This window comes from Eptatretus burgeri, chromosome 3 (assembly GCF_056783735.1).
Source record: "Eptatretus burgeri isolate ZD-2024b chromosome 3, Ebu_testis_v1, whole genome shotgun sequence".
NCBI lineage: Eukaryota > Metazoa > Chordata > Myxini > Myxiniformes > Myxinidae > Eptatretus > Eptatretus burgeri.
This window is the reverse complement of record NC_140963.1, coordinates 9,451,466-9,476,314: the sequence shown is the minus strand read 5'-3', so window position 1 is coordinate 9,476,314 and position 24,849 is coordinate 9,451,466. Positions and strand designations below refer to the sequence as shown.

General features: G+C 42.9%; 1 protein-coding gene across 16 annotated transcripts in view; it reads left to right on the top strand.

Moving 5' to 3' along the window:
* The window catches only part of LOC147029380 (catenin delta-2-like), a 474,794-nt gene that overhangs the window by 216,018 nt on the left and 233,927 nt on the right, over positions 1-24,849 (top strand). For all 16 annotated transcript variants that reach the window (XR_015055882.1, XM_085872400.1, XM_085872407.1 and 13 more), the window contains 2 exons: positions 19,179-19,359; positions 20,571-20,688. Coding sequence is in view for 15 of the 16 variants with exons in the window: in XM_085872400.1 (XP_085728526.1) it covers positions 19,179-19,359; positions 20,571-20,688 (299 nt within the window). In the remaining variant the exon portion in view is untranslated. The remainder of the gene's footprint in view (positions 1-19,178; positions 19,360-20,570; positions 20,689-24,849) is intronic.

Sequence of the window (24,849 nt, the reverse complement as noted above, 5' to 3'; positions counted from 1 at the left end):
CTTTCTCTTCTGGTCAATATCTCGGGCACCTTTTGAGCTCGGAAGCTGAAATTTGGACATGAGAGTGAACGAGTGATTTGGCTATCAAGGGTATTTTTGAATAATTGATTAATCAATTAATCTATCATTCAATTTTCGATAAATAACTTAATTTACAAAAAGTTACAGATTCTGATGAAACGGTGGTGGTTTTGGTATGCTTTTAACCAATTAATTAAGAAATTAATTATTTTAGGTGATTATTTATTTATTTCAATTTTGCAATTAATCAATCAATTATTGTGCACCGCTCCCTCCAAATTCTGTCTCCATGTGCTGCACGGCGAGTAAGTATCATTTGTACACATTCACCTCAGAAGTGCACCCCTCCCTCCCAATTCCGTCTCCACGTGTTGCACGGCGGCATCACCGCGTACCAAAGGCCGAAGGTGCCTGGCGATGTCGTGTGCTGGAGGATTTGTTATTTATTTATTTGGCAATGGGCGTAGTGCACCTTCAATGTACCTGTACTTGTTCTTATTGTTCTTTTCTGACAGCCTAACTCAAAAATGGTTTTATCAACAAACTTGGTTTAAACACCAATCCACTGCATTTTATAGTGGGAAGGTTCAAACTGCTCGAAATTTCAATAGCTTGAAAGGATTCCATGGAAAGTACGCAAAACTGCATTCCTTTGTAACGGAATAGGAAGGGATCAGAGTGGTGGGTAGGACCGTGACTCTCAATCAATCTGATGGGGATGCCTGGTGTTGGCTTAGTGGTTAGGGTGGCTGGCTTAGGATCACAGGGTCCTGAGTTTGAGTCCCATTGGCTGCTGAATTAACACCAGGTGGGGTTGACTCAGCCTGTCATCCTTCTGAGGTTGGCGAAATGAGTACCAGTGAACTGGTAGAGGGGCACAGCATCAGCAGCACAGCCGTGCTTCCAAGAAATGATAGCTACCCGGCAGCCAAGCTGCCATACGCAAGAACAGAACAGAAGTCTGATGGGGGTGAGACCGCCAGATATATTTGCCCAAGGGCCAATCACACCAACATGGCGGTGGGTTAATGTTGGAATATTATCAACCCTGTCTGTGCAGAGCAGTCACAGGGCCAATCAACAGCAATAACACACACATATTTCTTGAAAGTATGTACTCTTTAGAATGTTAGATCATCGATAAGCATGCACACCACCGATGCAATGTGAGCACGTCGATAAAGTTTGAACTACATTTGTAAATCAGTCGTAGAACATATGTCCATCCATCCATCCATTGGGACCAGACTCTGTGCAGAGCATTGGTGCTGCCTAAGCGGACTCTTTGGCTATTGAACACAATCCTGAACAGGTCGCCACTCCGACACAGTATACCAGCATGCTGGCACTCATTTTGCCGACCTCGGAAGGATAACAGGCCAAGTTAACCCACCTGGTATTAATTCAAGAGCCGAGTGGGGTTTGAACTCAGGTTCATGGGATCCCAAATCCAGCACCCCAACCATTAAGCCAACACTAGGCATAGAACATGTGTGTGTGTATATATATATATATATATATATATATATATATATATATATATATATATATATATATATATATATATATATATATATATATATATATATATATATATATATATGTATGTCTATATACACTACCGGTCAAAAGTTTTAGAACACCCCATTTTTGCAGTTTTTAATGAAAATTAAGCAGTTTAATGTTTCAGTGTTCTCTGAAATTAAAGCAAAGAACAAATATACAATTGCACATAAAAAAAGAAATCATGGAATCGTTTTGTTGAACAAAATTTAATCTAAAATTTTGACTCATCAAAGTAGCCACTTTTTGCAGATAAAACAGCCGAACATACTCGTGGCATTCTTTCAACAATGGAAATCAAATATTGTTTGGAAAGTTCTTCCCAACACTGTTGTAGAAGTTCCCACAAGTGTGTTGCACTTGCAGGTTGCTTTGCTTTCACCCTTCTCTCCAGTTCATCCCATTGCTGTAGGATGAACCCCTGACCAACTAGGCGTGGACCAGAGGGTATTGCATGGCGCTGCAAAATGCTGTGGTAGCCCTTTTGGTTCAGGGTGCCAGTCACTCTGTGCAAATGGCCGACTCTGGATCCAGCAAAAGAGCCCCAGATCATCACGCTTCCTCCTCCATGTTTGACAGTTGGTGTCACACACTGAGGAACCATCCTTTTGCCAACTCAACGGCGTACAAAAACCCTGCGTGATGAACCGAAGATTTCACATCTTCATTCATCGGTCCATAAGATCATCTTCCAGTTTTCAGTAGTCCACTGGCGGTGCTTCATGGCCTAGGCAAGCCTGTTTTCCTTATTTTGCCATCTTAGCAATGGCTTTCTTACTGCCACTCCACCTGTCAAACCCGCAGCTCGAAGTCTTCTCTTCACAGTTGAAACTGAGACTTCCTTACTTCAACCAGTGTTAAGCTGTGCTTGAAGCTGCTGTCCTGTGAGCCGCCTATCACACAAGCTGTTGACTCTCAGAAACTTGTCTTCTGATTGTGTTGTGGCTTTGGCTCTGCCAGACCTCTTCCTGTCAGTTTCCTCCAGTTTCCAAGTGCTTTTTGATGGCGTAGGAAACTGTACTCACTGACACCTTGGCTTCTTTGTAATTTCTCGAAAGGAAAGACTGACATTTTTAAGGGTTATAATGGTCTGTCTGTCTTCCTTTGCTGATTGTCTTTTTCTCGCCCTTATGAGAGCAATATACTACTTCCTGCAGTACAATATTGTCCAAATAATGCTTCAGAGGGTGTCGCAACACAGTCTGTTCCAACACCACTTTTATACAGACAGAGGGTTTGTAACTAATCAACAAAAGTTGGGACAGCTGCAGAAATTTTTTGCATCAACTTTAAAGGCTAAATTTACTTCCATTGCTACAGAACAGCTGCAGTTGCAAACCAATTACTTGTTCCATGAAAAGAGCCTTTTTTAACAACTCTGAAATTTACATTATTTTTCAGCTTTTGGTGACCCAAACTTTTTTTATTTAATCTCTGCCAGTTTACCACTTAGCTTTGTTCCATTTCAAGTTATTCACTGGACTTGAACTGCTTAAATTTAAGTAAAAACTGAAAAATGTGGGTGTTCTAAAACTTTTCACAGTTGTGTATGTATATATATATATATATATATATATATATATATATATATATATATATATATATATATATATATATATATATATATATATATATATATATATATACACATCAGTTCATGTCTGTGTGTCACAAGATGTCGATTAATTATGTACTATTTGAACATCAGTTGCACGCTGACGACACCGGTTTACCATCTGCTATTCAAGCCTCCATATGCCCGAGTGGACGGTTTACCAGCCACGATTCAAACCTCCATATACCCGAGCGGCCGGTTTACCATCCTCTATTCAAACCTCCAAATACCCGAGCGGACAGTTTACCATCCTCTATTCAAACCTCCAAATATCCGAGTGGCCGGTTTACCATCCTCGATTCAAACTTCCAGATACCCGAGTGGCCGGTTTACCAGACTCGATTCAAACCTCCATATACCCGAGCGGACGGTTTACCATCCTCTATTCAAACCTCCAAATACCCGAGCGGACAGTTTACCATCCTCTATTCAAACCTCCAAATATCCGAGTGGCCGGTTTACCATCCTCGATTCAAACTTCCAGATACCCGAGTGGCCGGTTTACCAGACTCTATTCAAACCTCCATATACCCGAGCGGACGGTTTACCATCCCCTATTCAAACCTCCATATACCCGAGCGGCCGGTTTACCATCCTCCATTTAAACCTCCAAATACCCGAGCGGACGGTTTACCATCCTCCATTTAAACCTCCAAATACCCGAGCGGACGGTTTACCAGCCTCCATTCAAACCTCCAAATACTGAGCGGACGGTTTACCAGCCTCCATTCAAACCTCCATATATCCGAGTGGCCGGTTTACCATCCTCGATTCAAACCTCCATATACCCGAGCGGCCGGTTTACCATCCTCCATTCAAACCTCCAAATACCCGAGTGGCCGGTTTACCAGCCTCCATTCAAACCTCCAAATACCCGAGCGGACGGTTTACCAGCCTCCATTCAAACTTCCAGATACCCGAGTGGCCGGTTTACCAGCCTCCATTCAAACTTCCATATACCCGAGCGGCCGGTTTAACATCCTCCATTCAAACCTCCAAATACCCGAGTGGCCGGTTTACCAGCCTCCATTCAAACCTCCAAATACCCGAGTGGCCGGTTTACCAGCCTCTATTCAAACCTCCAGATACCCGAGTGGCCGGTTTACCAGCCTCTATTCAAACCTCCATATATCCGAGTGGCCGGTTTACCAGCCTCCATTCAAACTTCCATATACCCGAGCGGCCGGTTTAACATCCTCCATTCAAACCTCCAAATACCCGAGCGGACGGTTTACCAGCCTCTATTCAAACCTCCAAATACCCGAGTGGCTGGTTTACCATCCTCCATTCAAACCTCCAAATACCCGAGCGGACGGTTTACCAGCCTCTATTCAAACCTCCATATATCCGAGCGGCCGGTTTAACATCCTCCATTCAAACCTCTAAATACCCGAGCGGATGGTTTACCAGCCTCCATTCAAACCTCCAAATACCCGAGTGGCCGGTTTACCAGCCTCTATTCAAACCTCCATATACCCGAGTGGCCGGTTTACCAGCCTCCATTCAAACTTCCAGATACCCGAGTGGCCGGAATTTTCTCCAGGGAGTCCAAGGTGGGGGAGCCGAAAGTCCAAGGAGCTCAGGGTTCAAAGGATTAACCTTGCATCGAAAAATAGACCACATATATAATTTGTGTTGCCCGTCATTGTTATACATCACGTAACACTCTTGCATTTTTGACAACTTTTTTTTTTGACATTTTTTTTTTTGACAACTTGTATTGATTGAGACATCTTTTCAGTTTTGCATTTATAATATTGCTACAAACTGGAAAATTTCATGTTTTCGATTTTCCTTCATTCACTGATATTTTTGCCATTGTATGGTCCATGGATCACCCCCTTGGATTGCATGAAATGACATTGTAAAACAATTATTATAATTACCAATGATTTTAGAAAGATATCCTTCTCCTCATTCTCGCTCCTGTAGCATAAAGCCTGATAAATAATATCTTCCACTGATGGGATTATTTTTTGAGCATGAGGTTTCTGTCTGCAGGTGCCAAGGCACACGGAGAGCTGACTGAATGCTAATGATGCCATTTTTGTTCGTGCGATGTTTTCCTCCAGCACTATTTGTAAACACTTTTGTATCGCTCCCTGTCTCCTTTACGGATATTCTGCTCGGATTTCCTTTCCTTTTGACACTTTCTTTCCAATATAATTGAATGCCAGTTCCAAAATAACTGGGGAATTGTAGCCGTAGCCATAAACTCCAATGGAAAGGTTTGCTGCTATTCTTGAGTGGCACTCCTCCAAAACCCCCGAGAGGTAACACGGCCCTTTGACAGTGTCTCCCTGTGATGAAAAACAGTCACCTCACTCTTCCATCAACTTTGATGTTGCGGAGAAAATATTTTGTTGAAGTTTTGTTGAATAATTAATTAATGTTTTTGTAATAATTAATGTTGAAGCTTCAAAATGGAATGATCCTGCAATTTAGACGGATACCTTTGTGCTCAAACATGCATTTGTGACACAAACTGCATGGCAGTCGTCTCTTTGACACATTCATGGAAGCTCATTTCGAAGAAGTGGAATACACCAAGTCATGGCTGTTGTACTTCACGCCAAATTCATTTTGCTCTTGACCCCTGCCATAAAGTTTTAACAATGGCAGTAAAATGCCTTTTGTTATGACACCTCTCCTCACCTGCTCATTCACAACATCCCAAGTGACCTCCGACCTTTGGCCCAAAAGCTGCACCTTTAGTTCCTGCCCCCATTAGCAACCAGTGCCACACACTTGCAGTTGCTTCTAAACGCTGCTCTCAGCATGGGTCACTGGAGCCTTCACTCGGGGAGCTGCAGAAATAGGCCCGGAGGGACCAGAAGTGCCTGCTTGCCCACATGTTTCAATACACCTGGGCACGCCATGTCCATGAGCGGAACGCTCTCCAATTATTTTCTCCTCACCAACCCTGCTCTATTTATTTACTCCTGAACCCCCACCTCTTTCTGTATATACCTTCCTGTCGCAAGATTTCTACCCTACATTATCTGCTTTGGGTCAAATGTCCTCTCTCTCTGGCAGTTCCAGATGTACAGAAACCTGAGTGGGTGGGATTTTTTTTTTGTTTTTAATAACTCGAGCTGCACTTGGCATGCAGACATGCTGCTGGTGAGCCTGGGAAAAGCCTGGCAATTCTGAGAAAAGGGTGCTCAAAGTTAAGGTTCCTCTTTTTAATCGCATTCAATTCCCATTGAACAAAGATCACTGTAAACTGTAAACTTTTGGAAATTCTTCCAAGAAAAAAAGTTGACGTCATAATATCTCTGCTAATGGAAATCGCCTATACCATTATCTCCGAAACTAGGCAAGCTGTTTGAATTTTGTTTGCGGGAATCAAGCCGGGCATTATCACAGATAATTTATCGCAAACCTGATACGTCACAATGACGTCATATTCGTTTTTATGACGTCATCATTAAGAGGACGAGGATCTTCGCTCATTTGAGCTTGTTTCTGCCTCATTCTGCCTTTCCTTTGCTCAAAGTTGCGTATTCCCTCCGCTCTGCTCCACTCGTCATCATAGTCCAGGAGTGAGATGTTCATGCGACTCCCTCAGACCCCTAATCTTGATTCTCCACCAATCTGTGTGTCAGCAAAAAGTCTGTGTCCACTTTCAGACGAGCCAGAAGATAACATCTGTCCAACCTCAAGGCTGAACTTTCAAACTTGTCTGCCTTCTCTAAAACATTGCAGTGCCTTGTTAAGTCTATCTCTGGAGTATGCTCCACTTACATCCCTTCTCTCACTTTAAATGGCACCACAGGTGATTCCACTTGGAAGAAGGCCGAATGCCTCAATTCCCTATTTTCTTCCAAGTCTTGTGTCCCCAACCTCTGTCTGTCTGTCTGTTGGGTGGTCGCTCGACTACCGTTATTCTCAGGTTTTCCGTCTGTCTGTATTTATGTAATGGACAGCTCTGGAGGCCAGAGGAGTCAACGGATTTTGATGAAACTTCACCGGTAGGTTCATACCAGGATCTAGTTGTACGCTTTTGAGCACCGTTCCTATGGACGCCACAGTTGCCGAGCAACGGGACTTTGAAATTTTTGAAAAAATCCGAAAAATATTTTAATATTTATTTTTTTCGAAAATCAAAAATCAGCTTCCACACTTTTATGGGCACGAAAATCAACCTCTTTGTCAAAGATTTTCAGCCAGATCCGTCAAAAACTGTATGGCTAGTATGCAATTATATAGTGACCATCCATGCTGCCTACCGGTCTCTCTCTTTCTCTCTCTCTCTCTCTCTTTCTCTTTCTCTTTCTCTTTCTCTTTCTCTTTCTCTTTCTCTTTCTCTTTCTCTTTCTCTCTCTCTCTCTCTTTCTCTTTCTCTTTCTCTTTCTCTTTCTCTTTCTCTTTCTCTTTCTCTTTCTCTTTCTCTTTCTCTTTCTCTTTCTCTTTCTCTTTCTCTTTCTCTTTCTCTTTCTCTTTCTCTTTCTCTCTCTCCAAACCTTCCCACATACTTTCTGAATATCCCTCTTGAAGAAGTTCATTCAATCAAACTCTTGGGTCTCACTCTCAGCCATTGGTCTTTCTTGGGGAAACCACATTTCAAAGGTGGCTTCCAAAGCCAGTTACTGACTGTGCATCCTCCACCATGCAAGGTCCTTCCTTGGCAGACGTGAACTACTATCCACCTACAAGGCCCTCATCCGCAACTCGATAGAGTACTACTCTCACCTCTGGGCTGGCACCCCTGTCCTCGTACCTTGCTCAGCATGATGCTTTGGAAACCAAGGTCTTCAAGAGCAATGGATTCTCCCACGATGAAGCTGAGTCTATTGGTCTTTCACTTTACTGTCATGGACAGGCCAGTGGTCTCTGTATTCTTCCACCTCCTTTTTGGTCTTGTGCCGTTGTGTGTAAAGTTGTTCTGATAATAGTTTTTTGCATCCCGAAAGCAAGCGACTAGAACTTTCTGTTTGTGTCTTGCCGAACCTACACTTGTCTGTCTGGCTCAGTCCCGCCATCTTTTGAAATAAATTGGTGGAGCATCCTTGATCTTGTGCATTTATTATTATTTGTTCTCCGTCTCTGAACTATACTCTGGAACTGAGAGTGCTGTGTAATGTGGTGATACCATCTTATGCGTTTCCTGGGTCAAAACTAAGATCCAGGCTTTCAATAACATACTGGATGCTGCTGTCCAGTCTGTACCTATTTGTGGCAAGGACGTTGAGGTCGTGGAGAGATTTACTTGCCTTGGCAGTGATATTCATGTGTCTGGTGGCTGTGAGACAGAGATCAACAGACGTCTGGGTCAGGCCTGGGGAGTCATGGATTCACTGGATCATGGGGTGTGGCGCTGTCCGTACCTGTGCGGGAGGCAGAAAGTCCGAGTCTTCAGGTGCTTGGTGCTTACTGTCTTGCTCTCTGGATGTGTGACTTGGACTCTGACCGGGGATCTGAGACAGATACTTAATTCCTTTGGTACCAGGTCTCTTCGGAGAATCCTTGACTATCGCTGGTCAGGATTTTGTGTCCAACGAGCGGTTGCTGAGAGAGACTCAAATGAGATTTGTTTCCTGCATAGTCCGTGAGCATCAGTTGTGGCAGTATGGACATGTGGCTCATTTTCCAGATGCTGCTCCTACTCACCAGATTCTCTCAGTGAGGGAGCCTCATGAGTGGAGGAGGCCAAATGGCCGACCACGTGCCTCCTGGTTGCAGAAGGTTGATCCACATCTCAAGGAGATGGGTATGGGCCTGGAATTTGCCTGGGGGATGGCCAGATGGAGGACGCTGGAATACCGACGGAAAGTGGACGCAGCGACATGCTGCTCCGTTGCGTGCTCCCATCTCCACTTGGAATGTTTTTACCCCCATTTTAACCCTATCAAACCCAACCCCCTGACTTGCACATTAGTGTTTTCTTCCTTCATCTCTCTCGTCCTTTCCTTTTCTTCATTTCACTACTTGTTCTTTCCATCTATTGAGTCCAAACCCGTTGTCAGTATGACACCCTTTTACTTCTGTGAACTCGCTCTTCCATGATTAGATCTTTTCCATGACCTATGCATGTGAAGTGAAAAGTGGGGTTCAGCAATTGGTTGACTTTATCTGTCTGTGTCTACAAACATTGGTTTATGATTGCAAAACAACTTGATTTCAATTGAATGTTGTATTTTGAACACATTGGAACATGAATCAGAAAATGAATGTGAAGTTTAACCGTACTTCGGCTCAATTTGTCCGGATCATGCATGTGAAGAGAGGAGTGAGATAATTATTTTACTCTGTCTGCCTGTCTGGCAGTCAAACCGAATTCCAAACAGGAAACTTACTGTTTTTCGGGACATCGTAAAAAAGGAAACAAACAACAGGCATGAAGAACTATTGTAACATATTAAATAAGGTGATGCACAAGATGCTGTATCAATGGAGGTAAAGTTCCAAAATATTTTTTTTTCCCATCCGACCTTTAGAAATCATATTTTATTTCAATTGTACTATATACTTGAACACTATAAAATACAAATTGTCTTTTTGGCACTTTCAAAACCCTTCTGTTTAGCCATACTTGGACAAAAGGTTACTGCATTTTACATCATCACGACCAATTAAATTTGCCATTCGCCAACCTTGCCCGCCCATGTTTTCTCAAGGCTGTATAGGGTAAGGTGTTCTATGAACTCCAGTTTTTAAAATGTAAGGGTTTCCCAATTATGTTGTTGTTTTTCTTCTATATATGTGCAGTATATAAAATCGTCTCTCTCTCTCTCTCTCTCTCTCTCTCTCTCTCTCTCTCTCTGTCTCTCTCTCTCTCTCTCTCTCTCTCTCTCCACCTCTCTCCACCTCTCTCCACCTCTCTCCACCTCTCTCCACCTCTCTCCACCTCTCTCCACCTCTTTCCACCTCTCTCCACCTCTCTCCACCTCTCTCCACCTCTCTCCACCTCTCTCCACCTCTCTCCACCTCTCTCCACCTCTCTCCACCTCTCTCCACCTCTCTCCACCTCTCTCCACCTCTCTCCACCTCTCTCCACCTCTCTCCATCTCTCTCTCTCTCTCTCCAAACCTTCCCACATACTTTCTGAATATCCCTCTTGAAGAAGTTCATTCAATCAAACTCTTGGGTCTCACTCTCAGCCATTGGTCTTTCTTGGGGAAACCACATTTCAAAGGTGGCTTCCAAAGCCAGTTACTGACTGTGCATCCTCCACCATGCAAGGTCCTTCCTTGGCAGACGTGAACTACTATCCACCTACAAGGCCCTCATCCGCAACTCGATAGAGTACTACTCTCACCTCTGGGCTGGCACCCCTGTCCTCGTACCTTGCTCAGCATGATGCTTTGGAAACCAAGGTCTTCAAGAGCAATGGATTCTCCCACGATGAAGCTGAGTCTATTGGTCTTTCACTTTACTGTCATGGACAGGCCAGTGGTCTCTGTATTCTTCCACCTCCTTTTTGGTCTTGTGCCGTTGTGTGTAAAGTTGTTCTGATAATAGTTTTTTGCATCCCGAAAGCAAGCGACTAGAACTTTCTGTTTGTGTCTTGCCGAACCTACACTTGTCTGTCTGGCTCAGTCCCACCATCTTTTGAAATAAATTGGTGGAGCATCCTTGATCTTGTGCATTTATTATTATTTGTTCTCCGTCTCTGAACTATACTCTGGAACTGAGAGTGCTGTGTAATGTGGTGATACCATCTCCGACAAATTTCCAGTTGTCACTGGAGTTTGTCAGGGGTGTGTACTGGCCCCCACACTTTTCAGCACTTGTATGGACTGGATTCTGGCGAGGATGTCGGAGAGATCAAGCTGCGGTGCATCATTTGGAAATGTTAAGATCTCTGACCTCGATTTTGCAGATGAGGCAGTCATCTTTGCGGAGACTCTGGATATCCTTTTGGGGGCCCTTGTGGTGCTAAATGAGGAGTCGGAGCTCTTGGGATTACGGGTTTTCTGGGTCAAAAATAAGATCCAGGCTTTCATTGACACGTTGGATGCTGCTATCTCTTCTATACCTGTTTGTGGCGAGGATGTTGAGGTCATGGAGAGATTCACTCACCTTGGCAATGATATTCATGTCTCTGCTGGTTGTGAGCCAGAGGTCAATAGACGTCTGGGTTGGGCCTGGGGAGTCATGGATTCACTGGATCATGGGGTGTGGCGCTGCGGGAACCTGTGCAGGACGACGAAACTCGGAGTCTTCAAGTCCTTGGTGCTTCCAGTCTTTCTCTACGGATGTGAGACTTGGACTCTGACCAGAGATCTGAGACAGACTCTTAATTCCTTTGTACCAGGTCTCTTCGGAGAATCCTTGGCTATCACTGGTCGGACTTTGTGTCCAACGAGCAGTTGTTGAGAGAGATGCAAATGAGATTTGTTATCTGGAGGTACGTGAGCGCCAGCTGCAGCTGTATGGACATGTGGCTCATTTTCCTGATGCTGATCCTGCTCACCAGATTCTCTCAGCAAGGGAGACTTGTGAGTGGAGGAGGCCAATGGGTCAACCACGTGACTCGTGGTTGCAGCAGGTTGATCAGCATCTCAAGGAGATGGGGATGGGCCAGGCATCTGCCTGGGGGATGGCCAGACGGAGGCCCTTGGAGTACCGCTGGAAAGTGGACATAGCGACGCGCTGCTCCGGAACATGCTCCCGTACCTGACCTGACCTGCTCTCCTTCCCAGTTGAACTGACCTCTTCTTAGCCATTCCATTGAGCCTTCTTTGTCAATCCCAACGTGGTCCCATTTTTTGGGGGGATTTTTCTGCTCTTTTTTTTTTTCATTCTCCCAGTTGTTGGTGTATATTTGTTGATATTTCTTTTTATTTATTTATTTTGTCTTTTTTGCAATTGTTGGGGCTCTATTTGTTGCTGTTTCGTTTTCCTGTGCGGCATCTTCTGTTCACAGCTATTTTTGGAGATTCCTTGCAAGGTGAATTGGGGATACTTTTACAGTTTTGTTGTCTTCATGTTTGTTTGCAAATTGAAACCCATATTCTGTTGAGCATTTCACATACTCAGCTAGTCCTACACTCGTCGCTCTGTGTGCATGGTTGAGTTCCATCAGGCCTCTCCCTTCCTCTCTCGGCAGGTACATTTTTCGGATGCACTGTTTTTTTTGTAGAACATTTTGTGGTTGTTGAGGAATTTTCTTGTTTTGATGTCTAATATTGATTTCTGATTGGGGCCATTTTATTATTCTGCAGCTGTATTGGAACACTGGTACTGTGAGTCGGTGTATGGCTTTGATTGTGTTTCTTGGGGAGAGGTATATTTTCAGGATCTGTTTCGCTCTATGTTGGTATTCGTTGGCGATTGTTTTGCACATTTGTTTGTGACATATTTGGTGGCCCTCTTCGACTCCGAGGTATTTGAAGATGATTTGATTTCTTACTGCTGTATTGTTGTTCCCAAGGTCAATTTTTATGTTGTCTGTTTTGTTAGTTTACCTTGTGCGACTGTGCACTTGGCACACGTATCTAGTCCAAATTCCATTTGGATGTCCTCTGAGAATCGTTTTACTCGTTTTAGCTGTTCTGTGAATTTTTCATCATTCGGTGCGAAGAGTAATCATCCATGTATCGTAGGTGTGTCACCTTTCCTCTTTCTTTGGATGTTATTCTGTTGTTTGTTAGGGTGTGTCCATGTCCTTGCTTGTTGACGAGGTTACTCGGTGGGTCCAGAGCCAGACAAAACAAGAGAGGGGGGGGGGGGAGGAAGACTGCTTCCCTGGAAAATCCCATGCCGTATATTCACATCTGGTATTTCGATATTTCCTTCTGGGTGCTGCCATATCAATGTGGTATTCTCGAGCTCCATTGCTTTCTCAATCAGTTTGATTATTTGGGGATGGATTTTGTAAGTTTGCATGCATTTTATCATCCACGAATGTGGGACACTGTCAGAAGCTTTGTCTGTAGGCGGTAGACTGTGTACGTGTGTGTGTGTGTGTGTGTGTGTGTGTGTGTGTGTGTGTGTGTGTGTGTGTGTGTGTGTGTGTGTGTGTACACATCTGTGTGGTGGGTTATGCATCCATGCATGTGTGTATTGTATGTGGGGTGTGCGTATGCACATGTGTTTGTGTGTGTTCCTGCCTGTGTGCAGCACTATGTATTTAAGTGTATAATTTTATATCATGCAGCATTTAGCAGCAATCTATACATTTACCTGGGTTCCCATGTGATCTTAAAATCCTTCAAAGTCCATAAATTTGGTCTTTGTCTTTTCAATGCCTTTCAAGTGTTTGAAAAAGTCTTCTTTTTTTTTTTTACGAAAGATCCTTGAAAGTCCTTCATTTCTTGTCCACTGGTTGTCTGAATTAAATAAAGAAATATACGATAACCCTGATGTGGTGGTTAGGGTAAAATCTGCCCGAGCCACACCACAAGTTCTTTTCATATGAGCAGCGGGCATTAATCATCCCCACTTTCATGTCACCATCTCCCTGGTCGAATGGCCTATTAATTATCAAACTTGGTGGTGTAGTGGTAGAGCATCCGCTCTGAGTGTGAGATAAGACGGTTCAAACCCCGTTTGTGTTTTACCAAAGACTTTAAAAATAGTGCATGCTGCTTTCTCGCTTGAGATCCAGCATTTAACAGGATAGAGCACGGATAAACCTCGTTGGTTTTGGTGTCCATGGGGAGGAGGAAATTTATCTTTAATTGCCCCACTGAGTGTCGAGAAAATCCATGTCACAAAGATATATCACGGTATCCAAAGGGCTTTGGGAGGTTATGCTTCTTTTTTTTTTTGCCTGCTTGTTCAGGTGTGATTCGTGTTGCAGCTCCTCCTTGAGCCTTTGTCCTGTATAAGAATACTCAGTTATCAGTGTACAACAACCCACATGGTAATCGCAACCTTTCCTTCTTCCTCAATTTACCATCATTATTACAAACAGGAGAGAAGTTAAAACTGATCCCTGGTGTAATCCTACTTAACTTCAACATTTCAGTGCATTCCATGTTGGTCTTTATCATAGTTCTTGATTTAAAAAAAATATATATTCCCTTGACTAATTTGACCATTTCTTCGGGCACCAGTTGACTTCTGAGAGCCATTCAACAATTGCTCTTGGTACTTGATCAAATGCTTTCGGCAAACTCTTCTGGAAGATGAACAGAATAAAGGGTCCTATGCCTGGTGGTGGCTTATTGGTTAGGGTGGTGGGCTTGGGATCCTCGGGTCCTAAGTTCAAATCTTGCTCAGCCGTTGAAGTAATACCAGGTGGGGTTGACCCAGCCTGTCGTCCTTCCGAGGCCGACAAAATTGCTGGGATGATTTAGCCAATCGAGTATCCTGCGTCGGAGCGGCGACCCGTCCAGGATTGAGCCCAATAGCCCAGGAGACTGCTTCAGCAGCACCGACGCTCTGTACAGAGTATGTTCCCGAAGGATGATATAAAGGGTCCTTCATCTTGAACAAGTGCACAAAATATTGCTCTTTGCGCAATCTTCAGGGATTACTCCTTCCAGACCTTTCTACACAACTTCATCATCCACATGATTCTGATATCTCCAGCCACCTCCATCATTTTGACGAAGAATCCAGTTGGACTCGCTGAATTTCCATTCTTCGAATTTTTAATATCTGAATCAACTTCCTCTTCACATATTTCTTCTTCCAGACCTTCAACTTTATGACCATCCAGGTCATTCTCACATTCGTTTTCTTCATTCAACAGGTTTTCAAAGTAAGCTTTCCATTCCTTCTCAACATCATCTTATTTCAACATGAGACGTGTCAGCTTTTGTTAACTTCGACCGCATCTCTTCTATCATTTACCATCTGCCTGGCTGTGTTGAAAATTTTATTCTTCCCTTCTGATGTGGTTCCCTATGAATAGCTTTCCTTTCCGATATCACCTTTTTCTCCATTCGTCATGCACTTTCTTCTTTGCTTTCACTAATACCTTCATCGTCTCCTTCCTCAAACATTTATAATCTTCTTTGTCTTGAGGATCTTTACTCTTTGCCACTTTTTGTGAGCTCATATTCCACAGCTTCTTTGACTCTAAAATTCCACCACCATGTTTCTCGTTCCTTTTGAATCATGCCAGAGATTATTCCACAAATATTCATTCCAAGCATTTTTCATTTGAGTCCACATCCCAGCTACATCTTGAGAAGTTATAAATTTCGTCTCATCTTAGCTCACCTGGACTTTCGTCCGGTGAGCTGATGCGATTGAGCACTGTCTTAAGGTGAGTGAGCGAGTCATTCATTCAGTCAGTCAGTCTGTAAACACTTCAGTCATTATCGCTTGAACCAAACACACGATTTTGATGAAACTTGACCACAAGTTTCAACATCCTTAATGTACCAAAGTTTGTTCATGGCATTAAAAAAATCAGGGTCGAGCGGGGGCTGTGGGGTGGGGGGTGGGGGGTATTGAGACCCCCCAAACTAGGTATTTGCTCTCCTCCGAAACTACACACACGATTTCAATGAAACTTGACCAAAACCTTCACCCATCATGATGTACTAAAGTTTGTTCATGGCATTAAATAAATCAGGGTCTACGGTGGTCTGCGGGAGGGTTTGAGTGACTATTGCTCCTGATCAGGTGAGCTCGAGGATGCACAGTCCGATGTTTTTTTTTTAGATACTCTTGAAATTTCTCTGTTTTCACATCTGAAAGATTCCAAACATTTACATGCTGATTTAGCTTGATGCCCTGAACTCGCCGTTTGACGTGGTCGGGCGCAATGATGATAATTAATGTCATTCTCCAACGTGAGATGAATGCCGTGACATCACCGCTACAACGTGCATTCTGTCAACATGCACTTGTGACTCCCGAACAATGGTGAAACCGGTCGGTAACTGCATTTTCCATGCACTTGTGACAGTTTCTGAAATTACATCTTTGTTATTAGTGTTGCGAGATAGCTCTTCCGGGAGATGCAGACAGAACGTGCATATAAATTGCGAGAATTGCTTTGCAATACATGTCCCCTACTGATCCCAATGAATGTTCATGAGATTAAAATTCATTTGCGTTGAACACACGATTGAGCCCATACCAGAACCTAAATGAAGAAGAATATTGTTATGTTTGTGGGGTAGATGGAAGAATTTCATCGGAAAGAAAAGATCATATAGAGTTGCTTGGCCCGTGGATGTGTAGGAGATGTCTCGATGTAAACGAAGTAGGGAAACTATGAGCTTTAAGTGTTACTTGTAACCACACAGAGGGTGGTGCGGTGTTAATTAGACAGGGATTATGGATAATTTTCCTCAGTATGTAATTGCCCCCATGTGACCTTTCCCGATGTTTTTGTATTATGAACCAGCAATGAAAGAATTATGTTTTTATAACAACAACCATTATAACTGAGTTACACGACCAAGCAGGCAAGAGGCCCTGCCTTTCCGGGTTTAGTGCCAGCAAGCCACGCCCGGAGGTGGATGTTTGATAGGCATGACGTCGAAGAGAGATCAGAAGCGAACACACGAGTGGAGTTCGGTGTAAGGGACACAATCAGAGAAAACGGACCGCGTCTCGGCAAGAGAACGGGGAGACAGGTCGTTGCAGGAGTGGAGAGACACGGTCAGAGACAAAGGCTTGAAGCGGGACAGAAGCGAGACAGGGAGGATAGGTGGTCAGAAGAGCATGGCTTTCCTTCGACGCATGGAGAAGACCGCACGATTCTTGTGTTCGTGCTGAGGGGAGTTTGCCCGCTTGTGGGACCAGTGCCAAAGCCTTGTGTCTAGCCATCGGGGGAAAAGAGACGGTGTCATTCTGCAAAGCAGAAGATCGACGTCGGTGAGGACTATCAATAAAGAGGCCGCACACCGGTTGGTGAGCCCTGGCATTGAATACCGCCTCACAAATTACCTCACGTACGTTCTCCGCCCAGAGTGCGGTTCAGCACCATTTTGGGGTGGCTCCTCCCGCACTTGACGAAGTGGTTTGGTGACCTTCAAGCTACTGAGACTATCCTGGACCCGAAGCTAGGTGCCAAAATAAAGGAGGGATTTCTCTTTGTTTTATTCTGTCTCCTTGTTTGTATTTGAGTCAGCATGAACGCGCCTCAAAATTAGATTTAGGTTACCTCACGTCTCGTCACTCCAGAGGAGAAGGACCACACCAGGAGATGCGGGTGCTGCCTCCCCATTGGCATTCCTTATCGCCATTCATTCTCTCACCTCAAGCCGCAATTTGCTGTGTTCTACACCAGCCTGCACGTGTCATGGCAGGCCCAAAGACCATCTCTTGCCTGCCGAAGTCCTCGCCTGCTCCCGGTGTAATGGGATTATAAATTTCATTTCATGCCATAAAAGCACATAGAGCTGCCGTGGCCGTTTCATTGGCAAGGAGTACAATCCTGGATGGGTCATCACTCCGACGCAGGTTACCCCGAATGGTTATTACCCCAGTACGCTGGTACTCATTTCGCCGACCTCAGAAGGATAACGGGCTGACTCAACCCCACTTGGTGTTAATTCAATGGCTGGCGTGGACTTGAACTCAGAACTCTAATGTCCCAAGCCAGCCGCCTTAACTGCAAAGCCAACACCAGACGATATTTTTGGTGCCATAGCGGGGAATAATTCTTCATGCACATAACTTTGAGTTTTCCTCCCTTCCATCTCTGTCGACAGCCAGAACTATTCCATATTTATTGATCGTCCTGTTCTTCCTTATACCCCGTATTGTTTTCTAATAAACCAAGCATTTGCGAAGGAATGTCTTCTCACTTTTTACCTTCCCACGTGAACAACCGCCACTTTTGGCTGGCGTTTGGGCGATCCTCAGTGGATCGTAAATAGTAATAGTAATTCTGAACGCAGTATTGTGATTTCAACAATGTTTCGGTCGTTCGCGGAGGTATTAGACCTCTGGCTCTGAGTGCCCTCGTTAGCAGACCCTCTGAAACTACATTTTCTTTAACTTCTCATTGTGAGTCTGTATTGTTGCTTGAATGACACATCCTGGAAAACCTGTTTTGTGGGATCTTTCTCTCTGGGAATTGCCGTCTTGGTGTAAAACTATTATTTTGACTCATCGCGTTTGATTTTGGGTAAAGTGCGGGTGGGTGTACATTACCTGTAAGAGATGAGTGAAAAACATGTCGTGGCCTCAGCCTTTTGGATTATTTGGACTGGAATAAAAAAATAAACAAACAAAATCATTCGACAAACTAGAATGGCACTCATGGAGCACATCGTCTCGCCTCACGTGCTCATTCTGAGCAAAATACTGTCATTAACTGAACATACCACGATTATGGTGCTCTATTATTAGAGTCCACACAGTGACCTGCAAAACTAATCACTCCCTACCAATAATGCCTCATTTAGATGAATGATGAATATTATGTAGAAACAATTTTTCCAAATGAACTTTTTTATTCAAAACTGAAGAGATCAAACTAAACATGGTTAGAGTTGAAGGAGGTTACATGTCAGCAATGCCTGCAAAAAAACATGAACAAATCAAAATTCACTGGTTGTAAAAGTATTCAGCCCCTTAGGTTAGTACTTGGTGGAAGAACCTTTTTTTTCAGCAATGACTGCTTTGAGTCTTTGTGAGTAGGTCTCTACGAGCTTTGCACAGTGAGATGGTGAAATTTTTGCCCATTCTTCACGTGAAAATTGCTCTAGTTCTGCCAAGTTTGATGGGGGTCGGCGATGGACCGCAATCTTCAAGTCTCGCCGTAAATGTTCAATTCGGTTCAAATCAGGACTTTGACTGGGCCACTCAAGAACCTTTATTTTCTTCTTATTCAACCACTCCAGTGTGGCTTTAACTTTGTGCTTTGGATCATTGTCCTGCTGAAACGTGACTCTCCCACCTGCCTTTATTTGAAAGCCTTTTAGTTCTTCGTATCACCACTGGTATGGTGTTCTTGGGGCAAAGACAATAAAATGGGACATCTCATTGTGCCCGACATATTTTCCTACTTTAAACAAGAAAAAGCTCAACATTGCACATATACAGTACTGTATATCCATGATAAGAATTTGGTGCTGCAATTGATTCTCATACTTTTCCTTCTTCATGTCCTCAGGTGTGTTGTGGAACTTGTCTTCATGTGATCCACTCAAAATGCCCATTGTGCATGAATGCTTGGGAGCTATCACGGATTTTGTCATCGTTCCGCTGTCCCGCCAAGTATGGTACCGAAGATCAGGCAAACAACCTCACGATCAGGCCTCAAAAATCCTTTGCAACGCTACTGGCTTTCTCAGGTACTCCAGATACCTCTGCACCCCACGAACCGTGTGTTTTCTGCAAGGCAGAATACCTTTATGTTATATTTTGCTGTGGAAGGCCATCGTTTCTTTCGCACTAAGGTATAAGGTAAAATATGAAAGACCATTGAGAAAGGGCGATACAAAAACATCATAAGGGAGATCAGGCTGTTTTGGGGTGGCGGTTTAAGATGATGAGGGGAAAATGTAAATTGATGTGGAAGGGGAAGTGATGAAGGTGCAATGAGGACAGTGTCAAAATTCAATGGCTACTGCATTTGTCTGATGTGGGTTGGATGGCTCCTTTTTTAAATTTTACCAAGTTTGTGTTCTTAGAAAGATTTAAGCAACACACATGCAATTGTGACACTGCTCAGGCAGTCCAGACAGTTTTAGTGTGATTATATGTGGAATCTTTGCTCCAAGCATATACCTTTTCCAAATGTGTACTTCAGCAGGTAACACTTTTTTTTACACGATATTGGATTTGTTCAAAAAATTTTCGATGAAATAAACAAACCTGTAATTATTTGGCAATTAAATTCGCCTTTTCACATCACTGTCATCCGAATGAGCATTACACTTGCAATTTATTTCCTTTGGTTTCTTTTCCACCTTCCCTTTTGTAGTTGTGAAACTTTTCTCCTGGGTATGCCTGTGATTAAAGAGCATTAATTATCACAATTAACTCCAGGCAGACATCCCCAGCTTATTTAATAGCCTTAACAAGGAAATGTGTTTTGGCAAATGATCGACGCCAGTTGGCAAAATACGCGAATGGTGGTTTCGAGCATAAAACCGGTGCTTTTATTGTTCAAATTGATCTATAATCGTTGAAATTATCTTTGATTATATGCGATGAAGCACAATGTACATGGAACTATGTGCTTTTGGTGCATTTTGTCGCCAAGGTGTTTGATTCGTTGGTGAAAATTGAAATTAATCTCGATGATGTTCCCTGTAATTGTGGCCTTGGTGGGTTTAGGTTCCTAAATTTCCTTTTTAGAATCATCTTTTGTAAAATTGAGTAGTTTCTGCAAATATGAAGTGAGCATGTGTTGTCATGTTTGCTGCCCACCTTTTCAGCTGAACATGTTCAAAAAAAAAATGTTGGTAGTTTCCATAATCCGGACATATGATTATTCAAGAGATGATGGAGCGTTTGTAGAAATCCAGAATGTGTTACCTGTCATGTGCGGTGTTTTCAGGAATATAAGTTCTGCAGGGGAGGAAGCAAGGCGGAAGATGCGTGAATGTGGTGGACTCGTTGAAGCCCTGTTGCAGATCACTCGCTCAACAATTGGATCTCAAGATGTCAGCAGCAAGGCATGGCATTACACGCAGCACCAGACGCATTGTTTTGTCAGATTTGGTTTGGGGTTAAAGAGAGTTGAGGAAGAGACAACAGTTGGTGGAAAAGTGGTGTGAATGGATTGGAGAATGTTGTTTGCTCAGTGACTTTAAGAGATTTATTTGTCTGGATCGAGTGTAAATGAGATGTTGCTAATTTTTTGACAGTACATCAAAAGCTTGGGCTTTGACCTTTCGCATTTTGAAGCTAAAGCTTCAAAATGTGTTTTGCAATAACATGGAAGAAAGAAGCCATTTTACCCACCTTGCTGTGCTGCATCCACAACCTGGGACATCATGAGAAAAATATATATATATATATATATATATATATATATATATATATATATATATATATATATATAGAGAGAGAGAGAGAGAGAGAGAGAGAGAGAGAGAGAGAGAGAGAGAGAGAGAGAGAGAGAGAGAGAGAGAGAGAGAGAGAGAGAGAGAGAGAGAGAGAGAGAGAGAGAGAGAGAGAGAGAGAGAGAGAGAGAGAGAGAGAGAGAGAGAGAGAGAGAGAGAGAGAGAGAGAGAGAGAGAGAGAGAGAGAGAGAGAGAGAGAGAGAGAGAGAGAGAGAGAGAGAGAGAGAGAGAGAGAGAGAGAGAGAGAGAGAGAGAGAGAGAGAGAGAGAGAGAGAGAGAGAGAGAGAGAGAGAGAGAGAGAGAGAGAGAGAGAGAGAGAGAGAGAGAGAGAGAGAGAGAGAGAGAGAGAGAGAGAGAGAGAGAGAGAGAGAGAGAGAGAGAGAGAGAGAGAGAGAGAGAGAGAGAGAGAGAGAGAGAGAGAGAGAGAGAGAGAGAGAGAGAGAGAGAGAGAGAGAGAGAGAGAGAGAGAGAGAGAGAGAGAGAGAGAGAGAGAGAGAATAAATTAAAAAAAAAAAAAAAAAACCCTCCAAAAAAACATGGACAGCAGATATAATATCCTTTTGATTTACAATCTATTTTGTTGTGAATCAATAGTCCCCAGAGTCAATGCATAATTGCTTTTTGGAATTGATCGTTCTTAAAGTAATTCCCTAAGCTTGGTGTTGGCTTAAGATCTTAGTGTCTTGAGTTTGAGACCCTGTCAATCTGTTAAAGAACACCAGGTGGGTTGACTCAGCCTGTCATCCTTCCGAGTTTGGCAAAATGATTACCAGCTTACTGGTAACAGGGGGCACTGCGTCAGTGATGCAACCACACTTCCAGTGGTGATGCAACCAGCAGCCGAAGGCTGCATATGACACAGCAATAAATATTAGCCAAACCCGCCCTGCGCGTGAAGTTTCTAAAGTGAGGGTTCGTTAGGATGTCAATATATCCAGTGGTCACAATGTGATTTATAGAATTTCTTTATATACAATGTTCCTTGTTACATTTTTTGTGTCAGATGCATCTTCTGAGGTAGCCAGCATGTGCAGAAGAGGGTTTTACATTGCAGACGCTGTTTTTTAGGAGTGGCATTACACCTCTCAGCGGTGATGGTCTGTCGACGGCAGACGTAATGACGTCAGCGAATGACCGATGATGTCATGACGTCATTACGCCTCTCAGTGGTGACGTCACACATCGCAATGCAAACTAATGTAAAATTTAGAAAATTGCCAAAAATTCCCAAACCTGTCCTTCTGGTGCGATCTCCCATCGCCTATGCTGAACATTAGACCACAGAGCACCCACATGCCGAAAGTGGCGACAATCCGTCTGGCAGTTTCGGAGGAGATACGTCCACAAAATATGGCTTACCAAATTAATATAATAATGATTAAAAAAAATTACCTCCTGTTATGGCAAATCCACAGCCTTATGTGAAATTAACTTGCACATCCCATTGATCCTATGGAGAGGGAATTTTTTGAAAGTGTCGATACACAATGGCCTCCTGTTTTCAAATGATACGATGGAATTTTTCACATCGACAAGTTAATACAGATGGGAGATATGGTTTTAAGTTGTGCTCAGTACACCTTGTCATTTAAATAATTACATCCATAAATTTTATTGTATTTTTGGTTTGCTTGCTTGAGTTCCATGAAGTATTTTTTGATTCAAATGATGCTCAAAACAAATCTGCTTGTATGAACGAGACTCCGCACCATTTGGTTAAATCCAACGCCGTCTCATTCGGTTATTCATATGAGGCAGTTGCTTCTTGGTTCCCCTCATGTTATATGACTCACCCACCATGAAACAACTTCCCTGGGCACATTGGCATTTAAAGTTGATCTGATGAAGCCTTATGGTTGGAACTCACATTTTTACCTTCAAGCTTCATCAGAAAGAGAGATCCATTTTTGTTTTAGAATGCATTAGAAGCTGATAGATTTGCGATACAGTGTTGAGGTATTTAATATATGAACTCTTCATGCACTGGTCTTGTATTCAATTTCACCAAAAGTATTATCAACCTCATCATAAAATCGTTTTTCAAGCAATTAATTGACATCGACACACAAATCTTTGAGGTTATTGGTAGCACCGTTTTATGATTTCCTTACATTTGCTCGACTCGACTGAGAATAATTTATTCTGCGCTTCAATGAATTTATTGTTGATATTCTTTATGGATTAATTTTTTTATGGACTGAACATTTCATTAGCGTTGCTGAAAATTTACCATATCGTAGATTTATGGTAAATCTATCGTACTTTTCTGCAGTATATTTAACGTGTACTTTTTTGAAGGAGACGGGAGGAAAGGGGAAGATGAGAAAATTTGACATGCAGAGGCAAAGGGGATGAGAGGGGGCATTGTGTTTCTCTCCATTTTTGCATTTGTCATATGTACATAGCACCTTGTCTATTTTCTCAATTGTAACGTGATCGACCTCATAAAATGAGCCCATCCTTTTCACACGTTGATATCTCAATTGAATTGCGATAATGAATTGATGTGGATAATGTTGAGATAAATGGGGATATCGGAGCACTTGATTTGTATGATAAGAAGCCTGTGCACTAAACAAGAAGCTGCAGTAAGAACAGAGTGTGGAGAGATAGAATGGTTTGGAATTGGAAAAAGGGTCCGTCGGCAGTGCATTTTCACCCCTTACTTGTTCAATCTGCATCGTGAGCAGAGGCGGCGTTGGGGGCGTGCAACCCGTGCAGTTGCATGGGGTCCCGGGACAACAAGGGGACCCCGAGGGTGGGGTCTCGCTTTACCGACAAAACATGTCACCTTGTGAGCAGTGATAAACAGAGCGTCAAGGTAATGCTCCATCAGTCCATCTTAAAGAAAGATAGCACTGTCACATAATGAATCAATTAAAAAAATTGTTACCTGATTTTTAACTATCGACAGGACTCTTACAAAATGTAGGGGTAAGGTTAGTATTCGTGGAGAAAGCAGGTTAAGTGGAATAATAACAACGTTTTATGTATACATGCATATATATACATATATATATATATATATATATATATATATATATATATATATATATATATATATATATATATATGCAGCAATACCCACAATAAAATTTGTGTAATTTCTAATGTGAATACATTTTGATATTGTTGAGGAAATCCACACTACAATCTATTCATTAATGACAAAACACCCCACATGAGTAAATGGACTCACCCATGCACACAGAGGAATGTTGCGGGTTTTTTTTTTAAATCAGATGTGATGTGATGTGTCAGAGCACCTGTCCCGAGGATGAAACAAAACGACACCAGCGTTGCTGAATAGCGGGGAAAAAAAGCTCAACAAAAGGGGAAGAAAGTTGAAAATCACTCCAAATCAATTTATTTCATTATACAAGCGGCAGAACCAGAAGAAAGGTTCTCGGCTGAGCACAAGTGCTGAGGTGTGTTCGATTACAAAGCAGCTTGTAGAGTGCTCACCAAGTGGCTTCAGCACTCAATCAAGCACTCCAACAAAACGGTTGATAAAGAAAGGCTGGCTTGGCAAGCAAAAGTAAGCTGATTGGTAATGGAGCACACACCCCCTGGATCAGCTTTTTGTGTGAGTTTGTGTTTTACTGCTGGCAGTGATGGGTGTGATTCGGAGGTATCCGTTATTATAATCACCTAAAATAATTAGAAATTTAGCGACGGGAGCAGCCAGGGGGGGATCATGTTGTCATCTTTTTTATTTCTGAAAATTATTGGGCGATTAGTTTTGTTAATATTATTATTACTATTATGATT